Source organism: Electrona antarctica, assembly GCF_951216825.1.
Source record: "Electrona antarctica genome assembly, chromosome: 4".
NCBI lineage: Eukaryota > Metazoa > Chordata > Actinopteri > Myctophiformes > Myctophidae > Electrona > Electrona antarctica.
In genome coordinates, this window is record NC_136809.1 from 13,731,506 (window position 1) to 13,754,485 (window position 22,980).

Consider the following 22,980-nt stretch of genomic DNA (forward strand, 5'->3'; position numbering starts at 1 on the left):
TCAGCCTCCTGGTGGCGCTATAAAGAGCAGATGTGAAAAATTCCAGGCAAAGGTTTTTTCTTGGTCTCTAGGGAGTTGGCATACAAAGTTATCCACAGATCCGTGCAGTTAGAGGTAAAAACACTTTTCGGCCAGTTATAGCGCCACCATGAGGCTGAATTGAAAATGTTCACGTGGCATTTCTTCCTCGGCCTAGTGGGAATGTGCGTGCACAATTTCACGGAAATCACACAATGTGTTCATGATTTGCAGTATTTTGTTTGAAACTGAGCACTCCTGCGAACTTTGGAAGCCAATCTTAGCCAATCAGGATGGAGTCTGAGAAATCTGAAAGACCCGTTTTGTTGAATGGCTCTAGAGAGAATGTGTACCAATTTGCGTGATGTTTTGACAAAATCTGTAGGTGTACTGTGCAAAAACTTTTTTTGCACAAAGTGGCCTCCTGGTGGCGCTATAACAGGCCGTTCTGGAAATTTTGGGGCAGAGGTTCATCGTTGGCATCCAGGGAGTGTGCGTGCAAAATTTGGCATCGACCGGGTTAACGGTGCCGGAGATTAGCTGTTCACAGACGGAAGGACGGACACACACACACGCTGGACGGAGTGCAAAACACTCTCTCCCCATGCCTTCGGCCTGGTGGAGACAATAAGGAGGTTTTCAAGTAACTACTTGACGCAACATATCCAGGATTATAGCCTACTGTCTGTGTAATTAATTAATTACATTAAATATCAGTAACACAACTAGTATGAACCATAAAAATGGTCTACATACATGTTACACTAGTAAATGCCGCTAGTTGGCGATAAAGCACCGTGTTGGTAGAGTCAGAAGAAAGGTCATGTGATCGTTAAGGAAGCGTTGGCCTGACAACAGTGTAATCAGCTTCGTAGGCTGTGCTGTGGCTAAAAGGTGAGAATTAAATGTTTCCTTACGGTTATGATTATGCGCTCACACACGAGTATAACAATATTTAGTCAGGACTTAATTGTGCTAATAACAATGCGACAGTAGTTTTGCTAACGTTAAATGTTTTACTCTGGTTGAGCTAACAGGATGCAAGACCAACGCGCCATGACGTTTATTATATTGTGTCGTATATTACAGAGCCACATTACGATGAAATATTAACCGGGCAAATACATGTTAGGTAACCTTATTATAGCCCTTCTTTCCCAATGCACTTTAAACTCAATAGCTCATTTGTGTTTGTGGTCTGGACCTAGCCATGGTTCACATGACGCTCGTACTTAATCATGACAGTCATGTTTCAGGGCTAGTCTGGACCAATCTGAGAACCCATCGTCAAAAAATAAAGGAAAAACAGCGACCACTTTTCAGTGGAGATAATAGGTCTGGACCTTATATTAGAGTATATAGTTCTGGACTGACTTGACAAGGGCAGGGTCATCCTTGACAGCGAATTAAGAATGTAATATTGGATGCGTTCATTGCCTTTTTGCAAATGATGGGAACGTGTTGCTATGAAAGAAAGCCCATGTCACTAGAGTAGAAATAAAGAGGCACATTTGTTTTCATTCTCCTAGTTTCCTCACAAGGCAAGATTTACGAGAAAAGACAAATCTGAGCTAATAAATGGCTTGTGTTCCTACCTTGCAGATAGTTTGCACTGTGTGGCAAGCGACTGTGTAAAATGTACACATTGATTTACAATGTAGACCAATTAGGCTTCCATAATGCAAGGGTCAAATACAGATCTAGCATTATTAGTAGCCTATAATCAAATTAAATTCATGTTTTATCAGAGCAGGCATTCATATCCCCAAATCTAGTGTCCTCTAGTAGTTGTATGGGTCAAGACTGGAGTAACAATCCAATTTTCTTTTTTTTTTAATGTAAAATAATTTATAAAAAACAAAATTAAGAAATTCCATAACAAATAGCCTAAAATATAATAATAACTAGTGAAAATAGCTAAAGCTCACGTAGCGATGCAGATTGGCTACTAGTTTGGGTCCTGAGCAAATGTCTAATCTCTCTTTTGGGTCTCAAACGGAAACGTTTAGGAACCACCACTGCTCTAGACTAGTCTAGAGACCAACATTCTTGATTGTTGTTCACTGTTGATAAAACATTATAAAAATATAACAATGTCTAATTACTTTTCAGCTCTTACTCACTGCTAGACACAATGCCTGAAGTCAAGTCAATATTCAGAGAGGTTTTGCCTAAACAAGGTTAGTAAAGCAATAATTCACTATTTAGATAACACTAGTTACAATGACATATTTCAGTTAGGAGGATATAGGGCAGCAGTAAATTGTTTAAAACATTCTAGTTGACAGCACCCTTGTTTGAACACCAAGAAAGTATTTTAATGTGCTTGATATAATCCAGCCAAATAGTGATACCTTAATGAGTAATAATCTTTGCCTTTTACTGTTTCTTTTGGTCAACATCCATAGGGCAACTCTCCATGGAAGATGTCCCTACCTTGGTTCTGTGTAAGCCCAAGCTCCTCCCTCTAAAATCGGTCACTTTGGAGAAACTGGAAAAGATGCAGTCAGAGGCTCAAGAAGCCATCAAACAGCAGGAACTTGCACTGAAGGAGCAGTCACAGTAAATAATTTGCAAATGCAGGAACTGTCGGTATGGACATGGCAGTGGGGGTGCAGAACAGAATCACAATGTATGCCAATTACAACATTTATTTTATTGTAAAAAATAAAATCATGTTCAACATACTGTTGCACTGGAATAGATTTAATTGTTCCTTTGAATGAGAAATGACATTTGATATGAATATGTAGGTCATTTGCTGGAGGGTAAATTCTACTCACTTCAAAGGCTCACTCGACTCAAGGACAGCCTGGATAAGTTCAGAAATATACTATATATGTTCGTGAGGCATATAGGTGAAAGAACATGCATAGTAGGCGGTGATATGACATTTACAAAGGCACACCATGACTGCAGTACATTCTTATTTTAGAGTGCTTTATTGAACAAACAAGGAGCAGGATATGGTACATTTCACACACACCAGTATTCCCCAAATATAAAAATAAACACTTTGGATACCACTTTGTCAAATGGTCCCAACTGATATTTTTGCACTGTACTATTTGTCCTGTTGCCTTAAGTAATGACATCTTTGTGTTTTTTTTAAAGGAGAAAAAAAAAGTCAAGCACAGCATAGAAACAGCAGCCAGTTAGGGGAGGTATTGCTTCGAACGAACGTGCCCCCTTTTCCCTCCTTTATAAAGCGCTTACACAAATCAGTAATTTCTGTACAAAACACTGCTTTCTAGAAAACACAAAAGGAGAGGCAGTGAAATCAAGAAAATACTGTACAAAACAACATGGAATGACTCTTGTCACTGAGAGGTGTGGCACTTTATGGGTTAGCTTATGCGGGTATATATATGTATATATATATACTATATGACACCCTGATAAGAAGTTAAGTACTTTTCTTCAGTTTCAATAGAAAGTGCCATTTTGACCTCACCTTTTTTCTTTTTTTCAGAAATGTACATTCTTTAACTGTTAGAAAAATGTGTTGTAGTCAAACATTAGAACAATGAGAAGTATATATTTTTTCTCTCCCGCTCTTCAGGAAATTTGGCACAAAACTGGCTCATCAGTAGCTTTCAAGTTTCACACGACCACCGTCTCCCTCACTCACAAATCTCTTTCTTCCTCTGACAAGACAAAAAAAAAGTAACAACATATCAGAGGTTAGGTCTTCATTCAAAAACAGAAACAGTGGGGAAAAAACTAATATCAAACAAAGGGTGGTCTGTGTATCTTTATCTTTAAGACAAAAAACATCAGGTTATGTCTTCATTCAAAACGAACAGAAAAAAAAGGGGGGGGGGGGTAGATATCAAAAGAAAAGGTGGTATGTTTATTTATTTCTTCCTCTGAGAAGAGAAAATCCTCATATTAGGTTGTCTTCATTGTTCATTCAAAACAAACCGTAAAAAATTAAATAAAAATAAACTAAAAGGGTGGTATGCTTGTCCAAAAACCAGTCATGAAAAAAATAAAAGTATGATTACTCACCGACAGGGACAGAGATCCCTTAGTTTTTCATCAATGACTCCAGAACTGAAACTCTTGTCAACAAACTGCTCCAAGATGAAGTACGCACGGGGTACGTCAATGTTGATTTCAGCAATGTCCATGTAAACTCTTTCAAAGCCCTAGAAACGTTACATGACATCTCATTATAGCCGATAAAAGTACATTTTAATTTTAAAAGGCCTCTAAACATCAAGCTGTTAGCTACAGTAAAATACTGTATGGTGATGTGCAGTGCATAAGCTGAACACCAGGTGACGCCGTACCCTTCTCATTTGTTCCACAGTGATGACAGAGGATACCCAAAGGAACTTCAGTAGCTGCAGAACCATTTTGAATGTCTTCTCTCCTTTGGATTCCAGGACCATGACTATTGCCTGAAAGATGACAAACAAATCATAGTAATTTAAGATTAGACATGCTCACCAACTAGACAGACCTGTAGCACATCACTGTTCGGCAAACGTTTATGCCCCATTTGCATCATACACTAGTTACCTCGTAGACAAACTCATGGTGGAAATGGGGCACTTCCAGTTCCTTGAGGCATCGCTCAGCTTCCTTGATGTCTCCAGACAGAATGTACTCCTTCAGCAATAGGTTCATCTGGAACGAAAGAACAATCAAGCCAACGAATTACAAAATATGTAGACCTTAAACAAAAAGAAAATAGGCTGTGCCTAAACCAAATATTAACCACTATAGGAACATTTATTTAATACCATCTATTAAATCCATCTTGATAATCTTGGCAAACCTGGTTGTTCAGAGCAGAACGAGCAGAACAACCAGCATTGCAGAGATTATCAATCCCTTAAAAAAAAGAATAGTCGGAAAAAACATGTACATGAAAGTCCTTGCTTAAAAACAAGCTGTAACTTTAACATTGAGTGTTACATAACGTTATGAATAGCTTTATAAAGAAGGGAACCATGTCAATGAAGGTGGTTCCTACTTCCTATGCACTTGCACTTTTCTTTTCAGTCAAGACCTCACCTGTTTGACGAGCTGTGTGACAGGCCTCAGACCTCCACCGGCCCCCCATAGGCTATCTATGCGGACACCAACCATACTCATCTTCAGCAGTACTGCTGCTCGATCCAGTGCCGCCCTGGAGTGGAAAAGGGAAAATAAATGTACAGTCTGAGTCTTAACATCATCTTCATTTACATCGGGCAACTATAAAAATAATTTCCTCATCAATCTCATTTAATCTCAAAATATTTCAAAAACAAAAAAGGGCGGGAGGGGAGCCATCCATCACTTCAAACAATGGTGTTCCACAGTACCTTGCATGTTCACAGTCAACTCTGCCTTTGTAGCCCTCAATGTAGCTCTTGGACAGGATCTGGTCTCTGACAGCCCGGGCAATGAATTGGCCCACCAACTGGAAAAACAAACAAAAAAATGACATGCAAAAAAATAAGGTTACAACAAATTACCCAACTCCACATAAGGTGGGCTAGCGCCACAGTAAACATGGAGTGTACTTTACAGCTAACACATTGAGGGGTAAAGAACTTTAGAATCCCGGTCCACATAACCCACCGTATGGTTTAAATCTATTTTAAATGTATTTTAAACAAACATGCCCTTGACGGGTTACAGAGAAGTTTGTTTTATACATGTCCCTGCATACTTCTCATTCATTTAGTAAGGTGGTGTTGGTGTGTGATGTCACACCTTGCCTGAGTTGCATGCCCTGCCTCAAACCTGTGAATGGAAGTATGAACACCAGATTTTAGTTGTAAAACTATATTCATGCTTTAGATAAATGCAGAGTGCAAGGGAAAGAGAGGGTCTTCAAATCCAAACATTCTGTATCATGCAACATACAGGAAAGAGGAACTCCCTGTTGTGGAATTCAAGGACAGTTTAGAAGTTTATTACCAGAGCTTACAGGAGAAAAACATCAGACACACAGGACAGTGGTAAAATAGTTATTTGACCAAACAAAGCAAAGAAGACTGGCCCCTATACTGTAAACTATTATGTATGTTCAGTCATTGAGAAATAAATAAACCGACGGGGTGATGCAGGACCCCGATGCAAAGCGTCCTTCCATCACTGTTCAAGATATTATTCCACATGCATTTTGTGGAAATGAACAAAACGTGAAGGATTTCAATTGTAGCCAAATGTCAAACTTGTATGCCTGATTTAAATACATTTTCTAAAACAACCCAAACCTTGTTTTCATGAAACATGCGAGTCAACCAAGAGTGGACCACAATCTCATTTATTTGTCCAACTGTCCCAATTATGGAGTGCTATTTTTGAAGCATCAGTAGTGACAAATTAACATGGACAACATTTTATATCACTTGGGAGGCCTCTCAAAAGACTCAACTAGACAGATGACTGACCGTGGCCTTGTGAGCACACGTGCAAGTGTTTGTTTACAGTGGTATAGGCGGATGAGTTTTGGGAAACGAAAGAGCTGGCTTTGCTGTTCTGGTCTGGACAAAGCCTACGCTCATCGGTGCTCATTGTTCCTGTACAAATGAGACGCAGCTATACTCTCATCTGACCCGCGGCTATGGCTAGACTGGCAGGATCAGAATGGAGAGAGAGAGGGAGAGAAACGTTTGTGTGGTCATTAGTGTTATGGTCACTGATTACGACGGATGATTTTGGCAGTCTAGACTAAACTGCAGTTTGTGCCAATAAAAGCCAACTTAACACAACAGAGAGAGAGAGAGATAACTCAGAGTGTGCGCATGGAAGAGCAGATGCGCTGTCCTATGCAGCAACCCAGAACTGAGAGAATGGGACAGAGAAAAAAAAGGGAGCGAGAGAAAGTGAGACAGTGTGAAAGGATGGGTGGGGATAGGAGGATGAATAGACCCTTTGGCCTCCTACGCTGAGCTAGCATTTCGCCAGCGCAAAGAGACAAAGGCCAGAGACCTCACGTCTGTGCAGGGTGAAAGGAAAGAGCTGAAATACACATGCAAGCTCACCCACAAGCACATACAATCAGACCACAGTGTCCTTCGCCGATGCTCCACCACAGTCAGTGCATGAACGTTTACTTTAGCACGTGCTTCACTCTGAACAGTGACGTGAACTTGAACTTTGACAGTAACCAGGGTTCCAAAATGCCCCAATTTTCTATAATAAATGCGTATAGCAAATGTACTTACATGTGTACCTACATTGAAAAAACTTCAGAGTAGGAATGTGCAACTACGTGTTGCACATTCCTACTCTACTTTTATGCCATTTAAGCACTCGTAGCAGTTTGAAATTTGCTAAAATGTAAAGTGTGTACAAATTACCACGTGTTCTTTACACAGCTTATCCTATCCTTTCCATGCTCCACAACACAATTGAACACATGCATATAGCACATACCATGTGATAATCCCAGCCCAAAATTTGAGAGCCACGATAACAAACGTTCGGTCACATTTATGTGACCGTGCCTTTGATGTTAGATCTGTTAGATCTGAGCTTCTAGGCAGGCCATTCCAGAAATGACCTGCCAGAGAAGCTCAGGCTTGATAAATCACAGTCTTAAAATATACTTATCCATAATTTTATAGTTTGATTCTCACGTTTCCAGCATGGATATTTACAGGTTAAAATAAGTGTTAAATAGCTCTATATTCTGATAGTACTCATTGCTTTAGAGTGTATGTGCTCATTAACAGGGGTTATATTACAGAAAATACATTTTCAGCTCAGGATACCGATTTTATCCGATCAGGAGAGATAACTCACAAAAGGATACAGGATAAACAAGAGAACACAAAGGAATGAGCAGACATGGAACTGGATCACTATATAATCTATGCTCATAAATGGTACTCTCTTCTGAATGACCTGAATTTTCCATGTATTAATGAGCTGGAGAGATCCCCGTTGCTGAAAAAACCCTATAGCAATGATTACTACCACAATATAGTGCTTTTAAGATTTTGATAAAACACTTTGTTTGAACCAAATAATATCACATACTGTCTTATTGCTTTCTGTATGTCTTTGTCTATTCTTGTTCATGAAAAATTAATACATTTTAAGTTTAAAAAAAATAAATAATATCACATACCCTACCTCTAACAGTTTTTTTTATTCTGATTGTTTGCCTCATAGATATTAAAAAATATATATGCCTCATTGGCCGCTGCAGTTCGTTGGAGCCATGAATGAAGTGTGTCGAAGGAGGGGCGGAACAATTTACACTGGGGGAGGAAGTGCACTGGAAGTGTGGCAGGCACGTTAGCACGCTACGTCAATACTTCACGCTGCCACTCAAGTGACGGCGCATGTTTTCCGGGACTTCAGGACGCACACATACACAACGCACGCTCATGCTTCCTCTATGCTTCGCAAGGAATCTCGGGAAAATTTGCCCCTCTCGAAAACATACGACCCAGAGCCGGAAGAGGCGTCCACCTTTTTATGTCTACGGTTTGCACACTCGGCGCCTATTGCCTATGTCCCCGTCACCCCCTTTTGTGATCCTTGTTTCTTCCCCTCTTATCCCATCAAAGGTTTAGTCTAGAATGTGATTCAACTTTACCTTCAAATGACTCGATCATGGGTCGCCAAATTATCCGATAAAATAAATAATAATCAATGAGCCAGCGGTGCCATTTAACCCATTCTGGGCGGGAACCCCTTTTGGTGTTAGCATTATGTTATGCTTTAGCTATTGAAAAATAATCGAGTGGCGCGCTATGAGCTTGTAGGTCTGCTATTTTTGAAAAATCGAAGAACCACTGACATAGAAACAGCTTTTTCAGAAAACTGTCAGGATGTAGAAGACATTTTTTAGAATCTGATCTCAGGTCAAAATGGTATAAATTTGAAGCAGATATAAAATAATGAAAATAACGGATATAAGCACCGCAATGCGTTGGGAGTCCATTTTAGGTGAGCAACAGTGTGAGATTAATTAGTAACATCCATCTATGAATGCACGAAATCTGTGCGAGTGTGTAGCTTCCCCCTAAGTACTCCATAACAGCAGAGATGGAAACTTTTCTTATAAGCATTAAAAGCATAACATTTTTTATTAATCCTTATGCCGAGATTAAATCCCAAAAGGTTTTTCTTTTTTCTGACAGTGCCATCAAGATGAATGTCAGCTTTGTGGCATGCCCAGGCATGGCCTCCCACAACACACACAAAAAGGTGCACTTTTGGCATAAGGTTAATCTTTCCCTTTAATGATGAAAGGCAGTGATGTCAACGAAACATTGGAAGAGCTTTCTGTTGTTTGTTTACTAATGAGCAAAAATAATTTTTTTATGTTCCCCTTGCACACAAAATCGGTACCAGACGATCCTGGGCAAAATAATCGGCAATGGGCATCGGACTCAAAAATCCTGATTTGAGCACCAATAGGTTTTTATTTCTTCAATTGAGGGTGTATGGTCAAGTGGTTAAGGACAATTTTGACACTGCACAGTGCACAGACATGTCAAGTTTTATTTGATTAGGTTATTTCTTATGTCTTATGTAAGCATTTTGTACCTGTGCTCTATAAATAAAGATATTAATATTATATTATATTATGCAGTACATCCATCCAATTGCCTATTCAGCATCATAATTTGTCTCTTGACAATAACCCATAAACAGGCATGAGGGTTGCACTCAATTCAAAGCATGGAGTTTGGCATGTAAACTATAAGCCTTACTTATTTTTTGAGTGGTGTAAACCACTCCTACAACTGGCTTTTGTGTGCAGAAAAAAATGAGCATGGTTGCTATGTTCAAAATAATTTCTGACGTAATTAAATCACACCCGGGTGAACTGGATGACCGTAGCAACCATGCTCATTTTTTCTGCACAAAAAAAGCCAGTTGTGAAATCACATCCGGGTGTGATTTCATTACGTCAGATCAGAGCTGATCAGGCTATATAATACCTTACCTTATATAATACCTCACATCGGACAAAAACAAAAACATATATTTTTTTCAACTAACCACCAGAGAAACAGAGATGCTGAATGCTGAACTCAATAGCCTAGATCTAGGAAAGTGGTCACTCAGTTCACCCGGGTGTAATTTAATTACGTCAGACATTACGTCAGACCACAGCTGATCATGCTATATAAAACCTTACACCACTCAGTTCACACGGGTGTGATTTTTATACCTATACTGAGCAATTTAACCGCAAATAATGTCTACTTCTGGAAGTTACAAAATAAATAAATCGACTCCCTGAATAGCTTTACATTAACCCAGACACTAATTGAGTGCAACACACACACACACACACACCCCCCCCGCCCCCAACACATCATAACAACACCCACCTGCGGGGCTCCGGGCGTGTCCAGCACCAGATCAGGCAGCTCTCGGAGCAGTGCGTCAAAGGAGCTCTCCACGTCGTTGTGAGTCAGGACAGAGCCACACAGGTCAGCCAGCAGCCTGGAGGTGAGCTCCCGGTGACTGGCTTTGGCCTCCAGGGCCAGCGACACGGCCAGCATGGGAACCCCACTCCGCATGGAGCCCAGGTTGAGCTCCCCTAGCAGTTCCTGGGGAGGTGGAGAGTGACAAGATGAGAATGTAACTTAACTTGATTTAACCACATTAACCCTAGGGTCCTTATTCTAGGGCAAACATGCGGCGAAACTAGAAGATCGAGCAATTAGCCCTTCACCAAGTCCCTCCCCAACCCATCCTTGTCCAATAGGCACGTTAGCAGCGAAGAAAGCTTGACCTGCATAGCCAGACATATATACGTAGACGCCCTTTCCGGCTCTGAGGCGCGTGTCACCATTGAAGGCACAATTTTCCCGACATTCCTTGCAAATCATTAGCGGAAGCTTGTCAAGGCCTTTAGCAAATGCCTTCAGCACTTCTAAATAAGAAAGCTGCGGAGAACTGTTGCTTTGTGTTCACTCTTTAATGTTTTCTGTTAGTAATCTAATCCCCCCTGGCTCTGATGTTGTATTGTTAATAACTTTGTTGTTTGTGTGTGTCTTGTATTGTAATGTATATTGTCATGACTGTTATAAAGATTTGTTTTAAAAAAAAGAGCCTTCAGCACTGCACTTCCGCCTTCATTGGGATACACGTCGCTCCAATGAACTGCAACGGCCAGTGAGGCATCTATTCTATAATATCCATGTGCATAGCAACCATTGCTAAACTATTTGGATTGGCATTGGACAATCGCTTTTTGGGGTGGGATTTAGTGAAGGGCTAATTTGGTGTAGTGGGAAGAAAGGAGCAGGACCAGGAAAGTATCTGTATCATTTTAGACTTTTAGCTCACTGTGAGCTTGTACGTACATCTGCCATCTTTGAACCATTTAGAAAAATTACTGATTTAGTCTTAATAGGTTAAGTGGTTACAAACTGCTTTATAATTATTACTATTCGATACTTTGTACAGTTGTGTAGAGGTCCTTCAGATGGTCTGGGACTTAAGAGCAGGATTGCGGTACTTACTGCCACTTCATTTGTGTCTCCATGCTCAAAGTACTCCTGTACTATGGGGGTAACCGTTTTCTCAAAGTCCCTTTCGTCCAGCGGGGGAACCACTGCCTCATACACACAGTTCTCCTGTCAAGAACAGATGCAGAGAGCAGCACAAGAATTGTTACTGCAGGTTGGAGCTCATTACATATTGGCCGTGATCCCAGGATTCAATAAACCTGTGTAATAAATGCTAATTACCCGATTCATAAATGCGGTTAAAATTACGTCTACAGACGTTATACTAGTGCTAGTTGTTTAATGTTCAACCGGAGTGATAATACAAATGGTTTGCAGTTTGCACCAACATAGTATTATTGCAGATTTGTTGCAATCGGGTAGAAACCGCATATCTCCATGTTTCAACTTTGCCCTACTACAAAAATGTCACACAAAAGTAGTGAAAATAGCCGTGTCTGCAACAAATGAGCTTGTTGATCACCCACTTTCACTACTTTAAAATAAAAAAAATCACACCTGTGTGAACTGAGTGGTGCAGTGACGTCACACACTAACCTTAGCAACCATGCTCACATGTACGTACAGGTACACACATACATACAGACAAAGCTGGTCGTTGGAGTGGTTTGCACCACTCAACGTGTGAACTGAGTGGTGCAGTGACGTCACACACTAACCTTAGCAACCATGCTCACATGTATGTGGTCCCACGTACAGGTACACACACACATACACAGATACATTAAATGGTAAATGGTAAATGGTGCATTCATATAGCGCCTTTATCCAAGGCGCTTTACATAGATTGTGCATTACATTCACCCATTCATACACCGATTGCGGCGGAAGCCATGCAAGGTACCAACCAGCACATCGGGAGCAATTTGGGGTTCAGTGTCTTGCCCAAGGACACTTCGACATGTAGACAAGAGGAGCCGGGTTTCGAACCGCCGACCCATGGACGACCAGCTCTCCCTCCTGAGCCACAGCCGCCCATACAGACAAAGCTGGTCGTTGGAGTTGTTTGCACCACTCAATAAAAATAAACAAACTGTATTATACATACAAGGTTTCCACCCAAAGGCAACAAAATATTTTTGCACCAACATAGTACTGTATGCAGATGTAGGGCATCAGTCAATACCTGAGCTTCATCGTAGTTCGGGTCTCTCACATCCACCGCTTGAGGCCCATACACTTCACCTGATCTGCCCCACACACCTTTCCCTCCAGCCCCACCTATAAAGATGACAAAGTATTTTTTTTACCACAAGAGACTTGACAACAATAATACAGATCTTAAGACTGAGGCAAAAAGGTACCCGTTAGCAGTGTGGTTGTCCCACATATCGCTGTTGTCGAGCAGAAACCCCTCATCTCCATATTGACTTTTTATGTTTTGCTTTTGTAAATGAATGCCCTACTTCGTCATTCTACAGTGTCACACAAAAGTAGCAAAAAAATTGCCGATCTACAAGTTCAAAACGCTCAAAACATGTGGCACCGTGCGGTGTTTTGAACTTGTAGTAAGGTTTATTTGAATTCTGAAAAGTAACAATTGTGGACATAATTATGGATATCATGGTTACCTGAAATGCGAGTCGTTTTGGAAAAGCATGGACTTACTTGTTAACGGTGCAGCCATAAACATGGTTACTGTTAAACAAAAGATCAGCGGCATCTTTTGAGAGCACGCAGTTCTTTTGACAAGAAGCCTTTAGCTCCATGAAACAGACGCCCTGAAAATGGCTTCAAATCCTTTTCATAGCAGTCACTCCAGGGGGGCTGAGTGCATGATGTCATATCACAATATCACAGAGACATGGAACCAGAGAAAGGTGATAATGACCTTTAACAGTAAAATGTCCTCAGCAGCACCAAGCATAGCTTTGGGGGAAGGATTCTTCCCAAATTGGTACCAGCAGTTCCAAGACCCAAACAAGAGAACAGAACCAGACGGAAACACACATAAGGCTGTACCAATTCTGAAATCTGGTAGCTGATATAAATACATACGGCTAAGGGCTGTTGCAAGAACTGCTAAACCACAGCAGTGTCATGAAAACTGCAGGGAAGGAGGAAGTCTGCACACCGCTTTGAAAGCTCCTAAAATAATGTATTACTAAAAAGCAGTAAAAAAAAGAAGAAAAAAAAGAAAAAACATTTCGGCCTTCGTCCTGGTATACTGAATAGCAGTACATAAGACAGGTATATAAACCCCAATTTGGGGCAGAGTCGACAAATAAAGCTGGCTGCTTTATTTGTCCCTAGTAGTGTCCCTATGTGGCCACCAGGAAAGAAAAATCACATGCCATTAATATTAGTGTCCATAGTTACCCCATCCAAAATACCTGTCCACAATGTATAAAAACAAAGCTCCCTGAGCTATACAGAGAGTCCACACAGTCAATTATATATATATATATATAAAGCAAAAGTTAAAAATACAGAATTAAAAAGAAAAGACCAATAATAAATTACAGGAATGGTTTGATGTTGAACTCCTCGTTAAGCCCAGAAAAGGGGAAAACAATTGCTCTTAGGTTTTCATTTTTACATGTATACTATATAGAAAATGAAACAATTAAAAACATGCAATGCAGCACACAACAGTGTCATCCAATCCTGGAACAAAAATATTTTACCCTGGCACTGCAAAAAAAGCTTCTTTTTTTTTAACGCTTTGTCACGGTCATGTAAATTGAAAACAATGGGACCTTCCAGAGCGGAGGGTATCAACGCAGAGTGCAAGCATGAGGAGTATTGGAAGATGGCTTCATCACATGATGTGTATTTAACACTTTTTTTAATAAAGCATAAAGTATAAATAAGGCAAAAAGAAACAGACGGTAGCAGTACCAAAACCTGCGGTGTGGTTGACCCACTGCAGATCTGGCAGGTGAAGAATCGATATACGGCATACATTTGTAAAGGGGTCAGTGTTATACAAACACATCTGTTGGGTTCCAGGACAGCATCAACAGATGGTAGAATATGTGGCCTGATACCAAAGCAGCTTGTCCGAACCTATCCAACATGATCCAAGTCCTCCTTAAGTCCTGTCCAGCATGTGACACATTACATTCAGCTATATTTGTCCTGACCCGCATTGACTAGGTGCACCCAGCCATCCCAACACAAAACACTGTGTACACTGACGATTCCTCACCCCATCCCCTCATGCCGTTGGCATAATTACAGCTTACATTAAAAAATGCCAATGCAATGCAAAGCTTTTAATGTAGGAAAAGACTGCTGGACCAACCAAGTCACTTCTGTTGCATAACAGGCTAGCTCAGCTGACACCATGCCAGCAGAAACTCCCCTAGTTCCAGTTCCACAGTCTCGGAGTGGAGGGAACTGATTGTACTGTACGGAAGACTGCTAGTTTTGCTGCTGCTGCGTGTATGCGTGTGTGTGTGTCACAGAATCTAAGCAGGACACGACCCACAGGATGTATATAAACAGAGCCATAGGCCTAGGTTTCTTATACATTTTCCATTTCCAAATGCCACAATTTCCCAGAGATTTTAACAAAATATAATTACCATGCAACTACCATGTAGCCTCACCGTGAGTCAACCTTGACTTGCCATACCACTTTCACAGGCCTTTTGCACAATTCTCAAAGACTTCTAAACCCCTAAAACAATCCTTTCTTCTGTTTTGAGACACAAGATAACCTGATTTAGGCCTGAACAGAAACATTGTGTTTCCCATTAAATGTCATCTTTGTATGTGAAGGTGTATGTGTGTGGGAGTCTTTCTTCCATAGACCTGTACAGAAACCATGCAAGTTGTTATTTATGCTTTACATGGGAGTATGTTTGTGTACTGCAAACAGACCTCTAAAAGTGTTCGACACTACACAGCTTCCACTCCCTGTAAACATTTATGACGCATCCATGTTATTTATAAAAGGTGATTAGGGGGAGGCCTATTCTTGGTTTGATATGCAAATTGGATAAGGAGTTAGTTAGTAAACAGATACACTGTGTCTATCAGCAAAGTCCCTCAAGTCATTATCACAATTCGTGTGCACAAACGTAATGCATTTATCTAGACTAGAGTCATCCTTCTACCATTTCAAACTGTGTAATAATTTTCCAACTTCTCTGCACAAAGGCAACCAATTACAAAGCTATTTCAAATAAATAGCAAAGTACAAATCATCTACTTCTTAATTGGTCAGTAAACCATCCATCCCGTTTCCACATGCACACTTCCCTATGTAAAGGCATAACCACATCAGATGTAATTATAGTTAATAAGCACATACAAAGCCACCAATAATAAAGACTTCCTCAAGTAAGCTTGCCGTGTGGCAGCTAGCGGAATATTCTTGACTAAGCAGATGTCAACAGTGGACAAGAGTGTGTGAGCCGCTCAAGATCACCCAGCCATTTGTTTACATGCTAATTGGCTTACTGCTACAGGATGCTGAATACAGCTACGTCATACCATCATAGGTTTGCCCTCAAAGCCTTGCTTTCAAAACGACTACTGCTTACTACTCTACAATACTCTAAAGAATTAAGGTTTTATTTGAGAATGAATGAATGTTAACCATAAATTCAACCATTTCAGTTCACATTGAAAGTCAAGAGTTAAACCCATAGCTTTTCATTTCTGGAGCAATGCCAATCTGGGTAATGCTGCAAGAGACTACATACCATTGCTGTGAACACAATGTTATATAGGGGGAGAGCGTAGTGACGCGTTCGGTAGGATTTTGGCTTATCTTCCTGCCTACATGTAGGCTAGTAGGATGCTAGACTACATGGCTGCCAGTCTGTAGTTCGTACGTTTGCTTGTCAGTGACGCTGGTGTGTATACTGTCACTGCAGTACACCATCTTCCATCTCTCCTATCTTTGACTTGTCACAACTCTTCTACTCTATGGTTCTGGATCGACGGCGGTATTATTATTATTCGCCGTTAGAAAATGTTCGGGTGTTCTGATGTGATAGTCGCCTCCCCTCCCCTCAAAACAGCTCTCAATCTTACTTGACGAGAAGACATATGGAACCAGCCACCAGGGAGAGGGGGAAAAACACGAGAGTGACGAGTGATCAGTCAAACATGTTCTCTCTGCAGAAAAAAAATAATAATCTGTCTGTATGCGATCTGACCATTATTATTTTGCTTACACTGTCATGCTCGTTTGAGGACAGGTAGAGAGCAGAGCATACATGTGTTTGGGAATGTTGCTGAAGGTTATGTTATTTTGTCAGCTGACACCGAAATCAAAGAAACCATACAGCGTGTATTTCATTATTTTATAATTAAGCAGCAGCCTACTAGCCTACTGGTAGGCAGGGAAATGGCAACCAGAATAACCCATTCTGAGCGAAACTCGTCCCTACGCTCTGGCCCTATAATCACTATCTAACATACCCTGAAGAAGGCATCCTCTGCCAAAACGTTGGGCATTTTAAAATAAAGTATTTGCATCATGACTATGAGTTGTGCCACCTCTCCTCCTTTATGTTTATAGTCTCCCGTGGTCAGCACCTCCTCACAAATGGTGTGCGGTCCTACCTCTTTGTTTGATATAATCACTATCAAATTGACAGCCATTCATACCTTTTTTAGGAAGACCTCTGCCCTTGCCAAGCCGGGACTTTCTGTCAAGCAGCTTGCTCTTAGGGCTGGTGGGGGTTGCAGCGGGACCTCTGGTTGGGTCTCCGTTGTCGCTGAGGGAGTCACCCCTGCCCGAATCCCTGGAGGAGTTCTTCCTTAGTCTGCGCTTGGCTTTGGCCTTCATACGCGCCTCATGGAGGCTATTACTGGAAGAGATCCAGTTGCCATTGATCTCATTGTTAATGTTCTTGCTTGATATCACAGCTCCTCCATTCTCTTCATCACCTGATAAGCCACTGAGGTCCTCAGCATCTGTTCAGAAGACGATTATTATGTTTGTTAGCAGAGTTATAAGGATAGAGAGAGTAGACAATTCAGTTTGCAGAGACTGCCCCCGTCTTCCAACGATTGTTGTGCACATAATGTGCAGTATACTTTAGAGGCCTCAGCATACTTTTTTTCTTCTAAAGTGGTGGAGTTTATCTTTTTTATGTGACCAAAGTTGACAATGACATTAATTAACACTGGTTATTCTCATTTAAGTTAAGAGACAATGAGCAAGCAACCTTTGACTCCAAGGGAGGTCCAAATTTCTAATCAAAGAAGCTAACCACAAGTTCAACAGTATTTTCTATTTCAGTCATAGAAAATAAGTCACTTCCGCACAGTGGTGGAAGGAAAGTAACTAAGCACATTTACATAAGTAATGTACTTACAGTAAGTACAATTTAAAGGTATTTGTAGTTTGTACTTTACTTAAGTATTTCCAATTTCCAGTAGGCTTACTTTTACTCCACTTCTACTCCACTACATCTCAGAGGCAACTATTCTACTTTTACTCCACTACATTTATTTGAAAACTTTAGTTAGTAGTAAGTGCCTGAAATTGATACTTTTACTTGGAGTAAAACATTTGAATACTTTTTTCCACCACTGCTTCCGCATGAAGAAGTCTCTTGATGCGTCGATGCGAGCAGCAGATCAAAGGCACGATGCAACTGATGATGCAATTATTGCGTTCAAATAAAAAATCCTCAAGTTCAAAAACACTCACCAATGGGGTTTGCGTTCAGCCAGGCCTCGCAGTCAGTTGCCATCGTTTCACAAATAGAAAAGATGTTTGCAGCTGAATTTGGTGCAATTCAGAATTTGTGAATAATATAATAGGAATACCTATAAAAAAAATAGTGAAGGAAATTCAGATTAGATGTAGTGAATATCAGTTAATATATGTAGACACTAGACAGACATGCAACAACAGGCTCAGCAGACAGCATCCCCTCCCCCCATTCATTCATACTATTGATAAACAATAGTCAGCTTTAGCTGCAATGACGAGATGTGTCAACAGAGAAAAACAACTGCGTCAACGGCTGCACTCGCTGACAGAACCCGTGTCGTTATCATTATCCACTCTGGCTAACCATTTCATTATAATGTTGCAACAGAGCAACAAAAAAAACAGTGAATTAATGTCGACCTTTGCTTACTGTGACAATACACACACACACGGCCAACGACGCACGAGCGCGACAACAAAAACAAACAGCTCGCGCAGAGTCCACCCGACGCTACTTTGCTTTTTTGAGTTTTTATCCGTTTCACTTTCCACATTATTTAAACGTACAGTATTTTAAGATGCAATGTGCATGTTATAACTTGCTTACTCGTGCTTGCAGTAGAATAATAAACTCCCAATGAATGTAAGTCACTAACCGTTGTGTTTGACTGACCGTCCGAGCTTGTGTGTAAACTCTGTCTAAACGAACGACGACCCAGTTTGTGTTGTGTTTGTTTTATCTACCCAGCAACTCAGAGACGTAACTCTGTCTGCCGCCACTGATTGGTTGAACGCAGCGAGGGTTTTAAAGGGACGGACCAATGAGAATATAGAAGGGGCCTTTCTTCTGGTATTTCCCTCTAGTGGTAGTGGTTATTTTGTTGAGGTAGTGCTGCCCCCTGTCTTTTGGGTTGTATAATAGACAACAACCCCCCCCCTCATGTTATTATTATGCAATGATGTTTATTATGTTATTGAGTATTGATGACTGTGTGATAAAGGTAGAAATGATGCTGATAGGATCAGGACAGTGATTTATTTATGTATGTTTTATTCATGTCCCAAAACAGTCAAAATGTATTCATGTGCAGCTAGAGGTACTGCCCAGAACACTTTGTCCATCATCACATTGGAACATGGTGTACTATAAACTAGGCTACTATAAACCTGCAGTGTACGCAGACTTCACACACAGCACACAATGTACAACACAACCTTGGGATAAGTTTCACACAACAAAACATCTCCAGCAGCACTTCCATCGCAATTGTTACAAGAGTTAAGTATTTAGAGTTAGTTCATGTGTTGACATGAAATTGGGTTCCTACCGGTTGAGGTTGACATATACTTAAGTGCTTTACTTGTACATTTTTGGAGTATCTATTCTGTACTTTGCTTGCGTATTTGCACCGCGACAGTCACAGTGTGAACTTGTGGATCTGCTATTTTAACTATTTAACTTATTTTTGTTTTTGTCATGTGTGCAATTATCTACTTCACCACTAGAGGGAGGACTTTTACAACAGTTGCACTATTATACTCTCCATCTGAACATCATGTGCTATGATTCTAGCAGTAGTGGAGCAGTAGTGGAAGAAGAACAAGAACTTAGCAATACCGCAACATAAAAGTAGTCTAAATAAAAGGCCTGTATTCAATTTGACTCGAGTACAACAGTCTTAGCATCAAAATTAGGGATGTCCATCGGGACATGCCTAATCAAAATATAGTTACAGTATCAAAGTAAATAATGGTTTCCATTTCCCCCCCCTCAAACATCCATGGGAGAACGGGGTAAGATGAACCACTTTTTGCTTAAGTTAAGTTGTCCTGGAAGCAAGGCAAAATGAGATGGCAGTAAAATCTAATGATCTACCCATATTTCAGGATGTCTTCTATCAATTGAAATGATGAGTAGGCTAAGCATCTATGACAAAGGGCCATGAAAATATGACGTTTTTAAAAAAAAGTGGTCATGTGGCTCAATTTGCCCCAGGTAAGGGGTAAGTTGATCCAAGTCGAGGGGCAAGTCGAACCACATGATATTTTAATGTTAAAAGCTTAATCTTGAACAGATAATGTATTCACTTATCAATAATAATATAATAACAGTTTTCCCTTTTGCAAAGTCTTATTTATTATTTAAACAATATTAAGACAATTAAATAAAGTTTGTTATTCAGAACCTTATATTTGCAATATTGTTAATACAATATTGCAAACTTCTCTTAAATGAGTATGTACATGCAAATTAAAGGTATTTCAGTATAATTTGAGTAGCAAAGACTTAATAAAAAAATATGAATAGTGATTCCCATTGACTCAATTTACCCCCGGACATTGGCTCATCTTACCCATAGCCACCATTTGAAAACAATAACTAGAATAAGCTACTTCAAACAATTTAATTGCTAAATGATTCACATGGTTCTATCCATTGGCAAATCATCAACGTGTATGATATTACATTTTAGACAATTTTCTCTTTCCCCATGTGCTTCCCAACTTCACAGCCAGGTGTAAATTATGGATGCTTACTAGATTTAAGGTCACATGGCAACACAGGTTTCTAGTTTTCTAGATAAAGGGGGTGGTTCAACTTAAACGCTGGCTCATCTTACCCCGTTCTCCCCTACTGGACGGATAACAGTAGAATAGAATCACCACCAGCAGAAATAATAAAATACCTTGATATAATTGTGCCAGTTTAAAATACAAGGTAGTCTATATTGAATTGTGTTGTACAGTTATGCATCCTTTTTTCCCCCCTTCATTTTTCCTCCGTATTCAAGTTCCATTTCTTAAAATTCATCAGGAAATAATGGCACTCTGGAATGTAAAATATCCAAAACAGTCAAGTACAGTACAGCGAAGCTTTTCTTTGGTACAGCACTGTTATGCAGTCAAGTACTTTACTAATCTAATATAGTACGGTATATGACAGTACTGTAATGAAATCCATTATATGTACTGAACACTGTAGTAGACTAATCTAGTAAAGTGTCTAACTCAAGTAAATGTAACTTGCTTACATAAATTCCAGCATTAAATATTACACAAGGATTCCCTATTTTTTATTAGAATATGTTTTGTACGGCAAAATAACAGAATTCAACATTTAACCAATGGAAAGAATGTGAATAATACGAGAGACATTGAGCCAGCTCTATTCTTTGACATGTTTATTCAAGTTTCTGCATCAGAAAAAAATATATATGAAAAGTCCATGAGACAAATTAACACGATCTTTGATGAACTACGATCAGTTCATCTGTATTCACAGTGTATAAAACAAAGGATGATTTGTTCACCCTGTTGGAACAGTCTCTGTGTGCAGTCTCATCAGACAGAGACATTGTTCATTAAACTCCAATAAATTAAACACATGGTCCAGTTCAAGATTCTGAACAGTTAAGGCATTATACATAACCTTGAGCATGACTGGGATTGTCTCCTGAATTGAAACAGAATGAAACAGGAAATATGAAAACAACAGTTTATGTTTGACAGATCGATTGCTAATAGTTCATTCAGTTGTTGATTGCAGTGATTTACATTTCAAATCACAAATTGGACCAAGGCACAAACACGCACAAGAAAGAAGTCCAAAGTCACAATTTGTCTGTAAAATAAGTTATAGTGAACGATACATTCAAATCTGTTCGAGAAAATGCAACAAACCTGAGAATTGTCTCAGTATTTTCAACTGAGTAAACCATTTATTTGGTTCACGTTTCAAGTCATTTCTGTATCTGAAAATAATTATATCAATATATGACCCCTGCAAAATACTTTATTAAGTGGACTTAATGGTCCATATAAAATCAGTTTTGTTACATCATTATTTACTTTGACAAATACTCTCTGATTGAGAGAAAAATATTATAAGAGCAATAAACATTCAACATAAACTGATAAACTTTGATGTTGCTCAGTATAATACAACTGGTGGTATATTAAATTAAACATGGGCAATTGTAACATTTTAAGTTTAAATGCTGACAGCTTAGTTACTATACAATACACCATTATGTACAAAATGTATCCAGTCATTTGCCTAAAGAAAATTGACCTATGCAGTCCGCAATAACATGATGCTATGATGAAATTTAAGTCATTCTAGCTTTTTCCTGGTGGCTGATAAGAACACATATCTTATTGTATTCCGATGTCAGCTATAGTGACGACGAGAGGCCAGATGTCATTCTGAAGACGGTTCCGTGAGTGAGCCAAGGAGACTTTCCTCTGCCAGCTGACACAGGTATTTCTGTGAAGAAACGAAACAAATTCATTAATATCTAACATCTCAAACACAAATATCTTTTTAGCAACTAATTTCAACTAATGCATTAGTTTATTTATGGAGTATGAACATGACAAACGACAACTGAAGACTTTTTAATTTTATTTTGGCTTTTCTACCCTATATTCGATAGTCTGTGGAGAGAGACAGGAAATAGGAAAGTAGGGGATTGACAATCATGCAGCCAATCAAATCGGGGATTCCCTGATAGGCATTAGAGCCTAGGTGGTGGAAGTGGTGGAAAAAGTACTGATAAGTAAAAGTCCGTAATTAAAAATGTACTTGAGTACATCAAAATGTACTTAAAGTACCAAAAGTAAAAGTACTCATCATGCAGAATGTCTCATTTCAAAAAACCTTTGAAAATAGCAGATCTACAAGCTCACCATTCGTCGCATCGTGATGCATTGTGAGCTTGTAGATCTGCTATTTTCAAATGCCTGAAATGTATATAGTGCTGAAGTGGTTAATGTATGTTTTGTAATAATAACCATAATCTACAAAGTAACTACTAACTAGTAACTCAAGTTTTCAAATAAATGTACTGGAGTAAAAGTACAATATTTGCCTCTAAGATGTAGATG

At 39.7% G+C, this 22,980-nt stretch overlaps 3 protein-coding genes across 9 annotated transcripts in view; 1 reads left to right on the forward strand and 2 right to left on the reverse strand.

Annotated features, from left to right (window-relative positions):
- Positions 1 to 826: 826 nt before the first annotated feature.
- bbip1 (BBSome interacting protein 1) lies at positions 827 to 2,821 on the forward strand. Its single transcript, XM_079498628.1, has 3 exons — positions 827 to 912; positions 2,131 to 2,198; positions 2,427 to 2,821. Exons 2-3 carry the CDS (start codon positions 2,153 to 2,155, stop codon positions 2,582 to 2,584), a joined length of 204 nt encoding a protein of 67 aa, XP_079354754.1. The 5' UTR covers positions 827 to 912; positions 2,131 to 2,152; the 3' UTR covers positions 2,585 to 2,821.
- A 116-nt stretch (positions 2,822 to 2,937) lies between these two features.
- On the reverse strand, positions 2,938 to 18,868 carry pdcd4b (programmed cell death 4b). Of its 2 annotated transcripts, none has more exons than XM_079498626.1 (12): positions 18,750 to 18,868; positions 18,088 to 18,206; positions 17,037 to 17,345; positions 12,595 to 12,689; positions 11,463 to 11,576; positions 10,323 to 10,544; positions 5,337 to 5,434; positions 5,044 to 5,158; positions 4,546 to 4,653; positions 4,314 to 4,424; positions 4,030 to 4,169; positions 2,938 to 3,665 (listed from the first exon to the last, which is right to left on the reverse strand). In XM_079498626.1, the coding sequence occupies exons 2-12, from the start codon at positions 18,128 to 18,130 to the stop codon at positions 3,605 to 3,607; spliced, it is 1,416 nt and encodes a 471-aa protein (XP_079354752.1). In that variant the 5' UTR covers positions 18,131 to 18,206; positions 18,750 to 18,868; the 3' UTR covers positions 2,938 to 3,604. The 2 variants fall into 2 exon arrangements, with proteins under 2 accessions (XP_079354752.1, XP_079354753.1); XM_079498627.1 differs by lacking the exon at positions 18,750 to 18,868 and adding an exon at positions 18,701 to 18,720.
- Positions 18,869 to 21,268: 2,400 nt separating this feature from the next.
- rbm20 (RNA binding motif protein 20) overlaps positions 21,269 to 22,980 on the reverse strand; it is a 74,258-nt gene continuing 72,546 nt past the window's right edge. For all 6 annotated transcript variants that reach the window (XM_079498103.1, XM_079498102.1, XM_079498101.1 and 3 more), the window contains one exon: positions 21,269 to 22,360. In XM_079498103.1, coding sequence (XP_079354229.1) covers positions 22,295 to 22,360 — 66 coding nt within the window. In that variant the 3' untranslated portion in view covers positions 21,269 to 22,294. The remainder of the gene's footprint in view (positions 22,361 to 22,980) is intronic.